Source organism: Lepisosteus oculatus, chromosome 27, assembly GCF_040954835.1.
Source record: "Lepisosteus oculatus isolate fLepOcu1 chromosome 27, fLepOcu1.hap2, whole genome shotgun sequence".
Taxonomy (NCBI): Eukaryota; Metazoa; Chordata; class Actinopteri; order Semionotiformes; family Lepisosteidae; genus Lepisosteus; species Lepisosteus oculatus.
The window spans coordinates 9,069,180-9,079,289 of NC_090722.1; the positions used below are offsets into that span (position 1 = coordinate 9,069,180).

Sequence of the window (10,110 nt, forward strand, 5' to 3'; positions counted from 1 at the left end):
GACAAACATTGACAATCATGTTTTGAAAACCCCACAGATGCATCTTTCATTGTTAGGAGATATTAAGAAATGTGGTGAGACTCTTACTATGCACAGTATTATTAATAGAATCACCCTCCAAAAACATTTCTTCATGGGGAATGTGTTTTCAAAATCAAGGGACTCAATTTACATGACCGCTGACCCTTAGAGTCCACAATTGAGTCTGGAAACAAAGAGGCAGTGTCCTGTCCTGTGATCTCCTTAGCCATCTTCTAGAGGACTGAGGTCAGAGTATGTCTGTAGACATACTAGGTGTCGGTTCATTGTTGAGATCACTGTTTCGCAGTGAATCTGAACTTTGTATGCAGATCTGTTGTAGTTTTCTGCTGTGTGTAGCGAACCCCATGACCACAGGGTGGCAACAATGCATCTTGTCTGTTTGATCAGGGAAGATTCCCCCATGTTAGATCCAGCAGTCCTCACATCTACAATCTGATTGAATAATAAGGGATAGTACATTTTGTTTATCACATTATGGGAAACAAATTTCTGCGCAGGGATCAGTTCAAAGAAGGGCAGTAACTTTAATGACGTATTTAAAGGAATGTTGTACACAGACTGATTTAAAGGTACTGAACCTTCTTAATCCAAACAGAGAAAATGACCTCAGATCATGACAGAAGGATTCCATATCCTTAAAAGTATTAGAATAACTTTCCTGGAGAACTATGTCTGCCTCAGAATCATCAAAGTAAAAGGACCCCGGGATACAAATAGGAATAAAGAGAATGAACTAACACTCAGGACTATGAATGCATTCAGCATTCAAGACTCTTATTCGTAACCTTTGGTGACCTTAATGGAGTCACCGTACTAGAATCCATGGTAGAGTGTAAAGCAAGGGTCCCAGCAGAACTATTGCCAATGATTGCCTGAAACTCTGGATGAAAGCCTCAGGACAATTCGATAAAAGTAACCAAAAGTTCACCACGGCCTCCTCTGATTCCTAGACTTTTATGTCCTTAATGGAGTCGCCATACTGGAATCAATGGTAGGTACAGTAGTCAACGCTCTTTCCTGGATGCGTCTTCGTTATCAACACATCCGCACTCACATTCTGGGCAAAGGGGCTCGGGGGATGCATTTCCTGTCATTTACCACACGTGCTTCGTTAATCTCGTTGCGATGTTGCAACCCACTTTATCTGTTCATGGTCAAGTACTTCCTGTGGAGCTTTTTTTTCCAAAACAAGGAAGTTCATTTAAACAGTCTTCACGGCTGAGTAGCTTAAGTTAGATACACAACTAATTACCCCAGCTTCTCCATTGATCGGGCACATGTTTGTATGCAAGGAGCTCTCCTCACCTGGTCCTGAGAGACCCACCAGACATCCAAAATGTGAGTTGCATACATAGATCTGTACTGGGGATATTTGTATTTTTGTTCTGTTTTATCGAGGAGAGTGCGAGGGTGCAACGATTTAAAAATGTTTCAATTTATATTCTACACTGTTTCATCAACATGTGGGAAGTAGAAATGTATTTGCCAAATGTCAGCAGCTTTTGCAGGTACCTTTAACTTACATTACCAAGTCTTTGATCCCATCTATCAATGATACAGTATGTAGCACATTTGTAGGAGTGAAGATTAATTCTCAAGTAACCAGCGTATTCTATAAAATCAAAGAACTTCTATAATCTAACAATAATAAATAAAGCAGTTGTAGTTAATATATGAAATATAAAGGATACAATTTATTTATTTAATTAACGGTGAGGTTTGCACGTTTCTCTTAACAGTACAGTGCTGCAATAGTGGCATTAAAGACATGTTTGCTTTCAAATTGGCGTATCTGTGTGTCTGTGGTGTATGTGAGAGTGTAGTGTGAGTGTAATTTGATTTTTTTTTTTTGGCAGAGATCAGGAGGAATGAAGTGAAATTGCAGCTATGGGTGTTGAATACTCCCTCTCCTTGTGGGGAATGACTCTGTTAATCCTGTCAGGTAAGACTGGCTTTATGTTGTTCAACAGGCACTTACTAGAGAACATCACTGCATCGGATGGGTACCGTAACGACTTACAGTATGGCAATGCTCAACCTAAAAAAAGCCTAACAACAAAATTTGTTATTTATCATTTACAGTGTATATAGACTTACATAGACTTCTCTAAGTGTTTAAATAACACTGAAAAGAAGCATTGTGAGTAAAGAAACAGCTGAAATTCAAGAACACATACAAATGACCACATACATTTCACAATACAGAGTCTTTTTGTCTTGTGCCCATCTTGTGCTCATTGCTTGTCGGCATTGGATCCAGCTCCCCTGAAGTCCAGGTTGCCTTGAATTGATTCAGAGTTTGCCTGTTTTTCATTTGCAGATATTATCTTGGGGGCCAAATTTGGTTTAACCCATGCTTCACCGTTATCTGAGGAGCTGCTTCTGTTAAATGCAATGCAAGTAACAGGGCATTTGCCAGTCAAATGTTGTATATTTACTCAGTATATTTCTTTCTACTGAGCAAAGTTCTTTGAAGTTTTAAAAGTCGGTACTCTTCATTTTTTCAGTATTTTCTTCATGTTAGGTTTTCATTGTGCTGAGTGGTGCTATAGTTTTTAATGGGACCGTAATGATGTCTGAAATTGTTATTGCAGGCGTCTATGGTAGTGATTGGGCTGTGTCGTATCCACGAAGAACCATTTGCACTGTGAGAGGCTCCTCTGTGATCATTCGTTGTTCATATAACTATCCTAAGGAATTTACTGTGCATTCTCAAAGTGTTCAACACAAAGTGACAACTGTGATGTGGTGTAAGACTAATACGACCTGTAATGAGAACATATCTATTTATAACAGTGACAATGAGCCATTCAGGCAAAAAATAGTGTATCTGGGAAATAAACAGAAGAACTGCACTTTAATGATAAACGATGTGGAAGAAATTGACAATGGAAGGTATAAATTCAGATTTCAAACCAATAATCCTGGAGGTCAATGGACTGGTAATCCTGGAGTGACTCTTACTGTATCTGGTAAGGTTGTGTTATTCTCTCAATTCAACACAAGTGTGGAATCATAAATTTGGTCACAATAAAAACCCAATACCAAATATAATCACATTAAAAAACAATATGTAGTAATTATACTGTTAGTATGTTTAAAATGCATTGACATTTTACAATCTGTAATTCCCTAATTTATATTCAGTCATATAAATTTGAAACACATTCAACAAGAATACAACTACCTCATCAGTTTTTTAGGGAAGAGATGCTTTTGAAATTGGAAATCCTTTAATTTAATGATCCTAGTAAATGCTAGGAACATGCTCATCGCTGTTTACAGTTTTTCACACAATTACAGCATTGCTTTGTATAAAAAAGTTCATATCTGTTCTCTGTTTTGTATTTCACTGTTGATTCTGAAGTAGTTCAACCCTTTGTGGGTTTGAGGTTCCCTAGTTGTCTTGTCTATTAAAGACCTTTAAATCTGTCAGCACAGGATATTCCATGAAGCCTTGGTCTCTACTGTATTCCAGAGCTGCAATATCCCTTTTGTGACCTTGTTACCAAAATTATAATATTCTAAATAACATTTTCCTAGTATGGCTCCACTGTGCAATAGTTACAGTAAAATGTGATATTTTAATGTAACTTCCCTTTATTTAAATGTTGTGCTTCTACAGTAGCTGTATAACGTGCTGTTTGCCTTTTTTACTGCTTTCCACATTTTCTGGAAGATGAAGATGTCAGCAAATGCAGTCAAGTCTTTCTCACAGATCGCTTCGTCATCTGCTGTATATCTATAGTTCATATTTGCATGTACGACTTTGCACTCAACTGCAGTAGATGTGAGAAACCAAATGTCACCTCAGTCTTGAATTTTGTTGGAGTCTTAAATTGTGTTTGCCATTTCTGCAGTGGTTGATTATCCTCCTGTTTTGATATACTATAATACGAAAACCTAAATAGTTGTCTAACAATGTGTAGATCATTGATATAGAGGAAGAAGTGCAGTGTATGTAATACAAATCCCTGGTACTCTTTAGCAATATGACACTCCTCTGATCAGAGCACAAATTGAGCAGTTACCCCTTATCTGTACTCTCTGGTTTCTATCCATTAACCAGTTATCAGTCCAGTGAGCAGTAACTGACTGCTACCTGAAATTTAAAGTATTCATGAAGAACAATATCGATAGCTTACTGGATTTTTAAATGTGTCATATTCAATCTTTTATTAAAAAGAATTGTGACGTGTTAATTAAGCGAGACCTACCTCTTCTAAACCCATCCACAAGCCTATCCACGACAACCCTATTGTCGTGCAAATCATGCTTGCTTGGTTTGAATTATCATTCCCATAGCCTTACATTGAATAGAATTCATTCTTTTTAAAATATACTGTATATATAATTACTTGGTTCGGGTTTGTTGGCCTTTTTACAAGTGCGACATTTACCATTTTCATATTCCCGCCTGTTTACATGTGTTGAAATTAGAAGAGTTTTCTAAACAAGGAAGGAATGACAGAGAATAATCTCTTGTTTCCTGAATTCCAATTAGTGTTATTCGATCAGTCCCAGGAGATTTGTTTATCTTAAATGTTTCTGTTAACTCTAATTAGCTTATTAGTTGTACTTTATGTATACAAAAGACAGAACACATGCTCCTTTAGATTATTTTTTTTCCAAAAAGAGGAGTGTGATAATATTCTGCTGTTGTTAAAGTCAATGCTACTTTGCATGGAACAATATCATTGCATATACACTTCAACGCAATATAAAGTATTAATAACATTGTTCCCAACTTAACTATTGTGTTTAAACGGACTACTTTTCTCGTATAAACGAGATGCTTTTCATGTATTATGTATTAACGAGATACTTTTCTAGTATAAATGCAATAATTGTCTCGTATAAATTAGGTACTTTTTTCGGATAAACAAAATACTATATGCTATAAATTAGTTAATGTTTTTCTCTGTCGCACGAATAAGCTTCCATATTTATCATAGTTTATGAAGCAAAACTTTTTTTACACTGATTTGTTGCAGCAACACCCTGGAAGGTTAAAGCAAATTCAACAAGAAAAAAAGACACCTTCAAAGAAGGAGACAGTGTGACTCTGATGTGTCACACAGGGAGCTGCTTTCCTACAACGACAGAGCTCACCTGGTTTAAGAACGGTCAGCCCATCTCAAACAGGCAGACAACAGCAAACACACTGCACTTTAATAGTGTTTCCTATGAAGACTATGGAAACTACTCCTGTGCTTCAAAAGCTAACACAAGTATATCATCTCCACAGTTCTCTCTTGATGTTAAATGTGAGTATAATCATTTAAAGCCAACATGGATGGCATATGTTAATAATGAAACAAGTAAAGGTTTATTCCATTCTAGAACAGATAAAATGTTGTATTGCTTTTTTTCTCTTATCAGCATGGAATAAACCTTTACTTGTTCCTTTGCAGCCTACGCATGATGACGCAGCTAAAGAACCTACTGTCCTTGATATGTTGATAATGATATGTTGTTGCACGGAAAAAAAAATCTAAACTTGACTTAAAATAGATAAAAAGGAAAGAAATTATGAATATGTAAGCTACTGTATCAGTGCTTTCAGTGGTAACAAACCCAAATGATATTACATAGATATTAGAGAACTAAATGACTGATTTTTCTTTCAGATTCTCCAAAGAGCACCTCTGTATCAGTCAGTCCCTCTGGTCAAATACTGGAAGGCAGTTCTGTCACTCTGACCTGCAGGAGCAATGCAAACCCACCAGTGAAAAATTACATCTGGTTCAAGATGAGTAGTGCTGGTGTCCAGGAAACAGGACAAGGGCAGAATTTAACCCTTGCTGAGGTTAGCTCTGGAGACAGTGGACATTACTTCTGTGGAGCACAAAACAAGCATGGTGCTGAAAATTCTACAGCTGTAGTTCTTGCTGTTGCAGGTACAATATCTGTCATATTCATCAAGATAATGAAGTAAACCTTCTTAGAACTGTGAAAAGAAGATGGTTTTATTTTGCACTCAGTAAAAATGCATAAATGAAAGTAATTGCTTATGATTAAAATGCAATGATATGTTTATTACTTACATGTATTTTCATGTTTTATAGCCAAACAAAACCCAGCAGTGCTTCCAGTTGTGTTGGTAGTCATATTACTGAGCATTTCTGCTCTTGTGAGTTACATATGTTTGAAAAGGTGAGTTTTCTTGGGGTTAACATCCTTTTCATAAGGACGTCAGAAACGTCAGTTAAGAAGTCGGTTGGTAATTATAAGCTGAACTCATTTGCTTCCCAGTGCTTCCACCTGGATTTCATCTACCAGTTTCCAGAAGCAATTCTAGAATGAAGAAGACTAGAAGTTCTGCATTTTCACCATCAGCTTAAAGCGTGTGGCTGGGTAGTTTGTTCCAGAATCCCAGAGCACCTTGTGCAAACACGTGCTTTTCTGCTCTCTGTTTTGAAAGCATTTCCCTGTAGTTTAGATTGTGTCTTCTGGTTTGAGCCCAGTTCTCAAAGAGATTCTTTCCAGTGCCATCCACTAAAGGGTTTGGTAAAGTGTTCTGAAGACAATAATGGAAAACTGTTTAAAGATTAAATTAAAAATGGCTGAATTAAAATGTAATTCAGTTCATTACCAAGAAAGAAAATGACAATATGCCTCATGCTGACTAAAACAAATCTTTGTTTTAAACACCATTAGCATAGAAGAGGCAGAACAGTTAAAAGAAATGAAGCATGATTTTTTATAGACAAAACAGGTCTGTGGTCTCAATGTACCTTGACTGGATAATTGGTGCACATTGTATTCTTGCTGTCCTGTTTGCAGGTAATATAGGTGAGCACTGACTTTAAAGAATTTGATTTTAAGATAATATAGGTTAGGTGTGTATTCTATTCTTTCCAGCCAAATTTCTTTAATGCCAGCTGCTACTCATCAACTCCTGTTATACCAAGAGCAATCTGACAGGCTTGCATGGGTGGGAGTAGATAGAGACATTGCCCACATTGTTAAATAATTTGTTCTAATCTTTCCTTCTTTGTACATTCGTCAAAGAAAAAGGGTTGATCCTTCTGAAGAGGAGAGCAACAGGAACACAGACACTGAGGTAAAGTGTTGGATGCATATTCTTTAACATGATAACAATATTTTTACATTTTTTAATTGATTTTTTACTGTAAGAAGAAATAATACATCAGCACCTGTACTAATTGCAGGGGTACTCAAAAAACAAGACATTACAATCCATTGCAGTGTGTGATTTATGTGCAAACAGCTCCTCGATTGGTTATTTTTATTAAAGTCTAATTATTAAATCCATCTGTATTACCAATTCAATGACAGAATCAGCGGGTACTAATGAAAAGTTACTTGGTAAATTCAGTCTATCAAAGTCTCTACTGTGTAGTTCAACAGTAAGATCAACAACAGAGGGGTGAATGGATTAGACTTTGTGTGAGCCTGACAGTAAGAATGAGGCTGACCAAACCCTTCCTCCCTCTCCTCACATTTGTAAGTAATGAGCTAGGGAGCTGCTACAAGGGTCGGATGTGGTAGAAGGAGGGATGAGGGTGGAGACTTCACAAAAGGAAGTCAAGAAGACAGGATCTATATCTTGCGGAGGGCAGCAGTAGTCAAGATTAGGATCTAACTTTCGTTCTGAACGTCTGTTATAAATCCCACACAGTGAAAGAAATGCCTAAATGCAAGAAATCACATTGCTTTAAGAGTCTATCAAAGGCAGCAAAAGTGGTATTAAATCGCTGAGTGTTTTTAAATCTTAGAACAAAACCAAGAATCAAAGAACTGATGGTTTAACCTCTATGGTGTATGTAATAAATGAACTCTATAAGTAAGCGTATAAAATCACAGATTTCTATGGGACTATGACAGAATAAATTAGTTCCATACTAATGTTGTAGAGTCACAGCTCGGACAAATAGATGAGCAGTGGCTCCAAACCCTTCTGCTTGTGCTTGAATCAAGGAAACTAAAGACCACACATACGGCAATATGGTACCATCGCACAACCCAAAGAGAACACAGGAGCAGAGTGTGAATGAAGAGGATGATGTCAATTACTCAACAGTCCACTTTCTGTCGAAGACAACACCCAGGCAAGTGTTCAAATATTTCACTGGTGCTCAGGCTGCCAGTATGTTTATCTTAGGGAGAACAATTACAAATAAAAAATCTGTCCGTCTGTCATCTGTAATGAAAAATATAACAGTTAACCTGAAGTTTATGGCTTGGTTCAATTAAGTACAATATAACATATTTCTAGACTATATCATATTGTAAAATTAAATGATTAAAATAGATTATTTTATTTAGAAAACAAATGAAACTGTCCTTCAGCATATAGGATTTGTAAATCCAAATATACTGAGCAACCCACTTCAACAAAGTGTTGGGGGATTATTTAAACAAGCCTGAAAAAGCAAAAACATAGTGAAGGTGATGTTCCAGGGTGTTTTCTCAATTTTCTTATTTATTCAGAAACGAACTCCCTTTCGAAGAGACGGAAGATGCCTCAGTTCTGTATAGTATAGTGCGGACGTGAACGAGAACCTCAGGAGAAACCGTTTACAGCGACTTCCTTCGGAGACTGAAAGCTACGTCACGTCCACTCGGTCACATGACCCATCTGCTGGCTCGACGGGTTGATTCGCCATCCTGAGGCCGAGGTCGGGTAGACGATGTTCCACAACACCAACTAAACTGAGGAGATACTAATTATAATAGGATTCAGCTTCAGTCAGTCTCCTTTTCCTGGAGCTTAACCGTTTCGCCTTCCAACAAAAATTGATACAACTGTTGTGAACCTTGTAGCTGAAGGATGAGGATGGGAATTTATAAGGATGCAAAGAAAAATGGAAAGTTAAAACCGGGATACCCACAATAAGGTGGAAACTTTCACAACTGTAGCGGTCTGCATAAATTATCTTAAATTTTCACTTATTATTTATCATTCACTTATTATTTCTACTTAAAGGCTTCTTTAGATTAATGTGCTGCAGAACTTTTTTTTTACACTAGTGTCATAAATTAGGAATAAAAAATGTCTCAGTTAAAAACGTAGTTTGAAAAGTTAAAGCAGTCCACCGATTTCTGTTAAGAACATAACAGGGATATGAGATTTCTCCAAATGATCTCCCTTTATCTAAGGTTAAGTGTTCAACTTGAGGGACAATGTTTCATTTGTTTTAAACATTTTTTGTGCATTGTTTAGCTGCTCCATTGTTGCATTTTTGATGGATGTAATAGTTTTTCTTCCCCCATCGTTCAAATGATTTTTAAATAAAACTCAGTTGCTAAATACCCAGTAGATACTCGCATCAGTTTGGATTAATTTTATTTATCACTTTAAAATGTCAAGGGAAAGTAAGATGGTGTTCATGGATAAAGATGATTGGCTGAGAAAAGATATTTTGCCCCATATGGATGTATGAGTCTACATAGTAAATACCACTGTAAAAGTGAAACTGGAAGACACCTCAGGAAATGTTTTTTGCAGCACCGAGGAATCTAATAAAACCTCGACATAGGGATACCACAGGCATACTTGTGCTTTGTCTCCCCCGTGTGGCCAGATGGGTAACTGCACAGCAAGACGTCTGCAGATTCTTCCATTAACTAGTCCTTAGTGAAACCAGTTACAGTTAGTTCAGCCTGAGAACTCTATTAACTTCTAATACAGCTGCCTGTGGATCACAGAGCTGCATGTCAGGGAATCACACACGCACAGGATAATTAAAACATGAGAAATGTCCTGTATTTGTATAATCTAGTAGTAATAAAGTAGAAACAAACGTCTATTTTTATACCAGGTGCGTCAAACTTACATAGACATAGGTCTCTTAAGATCTCCAGCTTCGTAAGAAGCTGCTAATTAAGTTGCTAATTAAGAGCTCAGCTGGGAGGAACTGGTGTTGTGCACCTCATATCTAGAAAATGGACAGTAAATGAATCATGCAAATTCACCCTAGCAATTTAACAAAATCTCTTTCACCGCGCCCAGAAGAGAATTTCTCAGAAGCTCTTGTACGAAGGAAGATTCTAAACTATTTCTGTGCTTAAATGGTCATTTGTATTATGGTATGAGAGAGT

General features: G+C 37.0%; 1 protein-coding gene across 3 annotated transcripts; it reads left to right on the plus strand.

Moving 5' to 3' along the window:
• The first annotated feature begins 1,254 nt into the window (after positions 1-1,254).
• LOC102686857 (B-cell receptor CD22-like) lies at positions 1,255-9,330 on the plus strand. 3 transcript variants are annotated; one of them, XM_015368713.2, is made up of 9 exons: positions 1,255-1,380; positions 1,899-1,984; positions 2,637-3,014; positions 5,037-5,309; positions 5,673-5,942; positions 6,111-6,198; positions 7,057-7,108; positions 7,987-8,117; positions 8,500-9,330. In XM_015368713.2, the coding sequence occupies exons 2-9, from the start codon at positions 1,930-1,932 to the stop codon at positions 8,561-8,563; spliced, it is 1,311 nt and encodes a 436-aa protein (XP_015224199.1). In that variant the 5' UTR covers positions 1,255-1,380; positions 1,899-1,929; the 3' UTR covers positions 8,564-9,330. The 3 variants fall into 3 exon arrangements, with proteins under 3 accessions (XP_015224199.1, XP_015224202.1, XP_069040986.1); XM_015368716.2 differs by lacking the exon at positions 2,637-3,014; XM_069184885.1 differs by lacking the exon at positions 1,255-1,380 and having other exon boundaries at positions 1,903-1,984; positions 2,839-3,014.
• The last annotated feature ends 780 nt before the right edge of the window (positions 9,331-10,110 follow it).

Bases quoted from the DNA above. Each gene is read 5' to 3' on its own strand.
- LOC102686857 (XM_015368713.2), top strand. From the start codon at position 1,930: ATGGGTGTTGAATACTCCCTCTCCTTGTGGGGAATGACTCTGTTAATC. The intron at 3,015-5,036 runs GTAAGGTTGTGT...GATTTGTTGCAG, and splicing joins AGTGACTCTTACTGTATCTG to CAACACCCTGGAAGGTTAAA. The intron at 5,943-6,110 runs GTACAATATCTG...CATGTTTTATAG, and splicing joins TGTAGTTCTTGCTGTTGCAG to CCAAACAAAACCCAGCAGTG.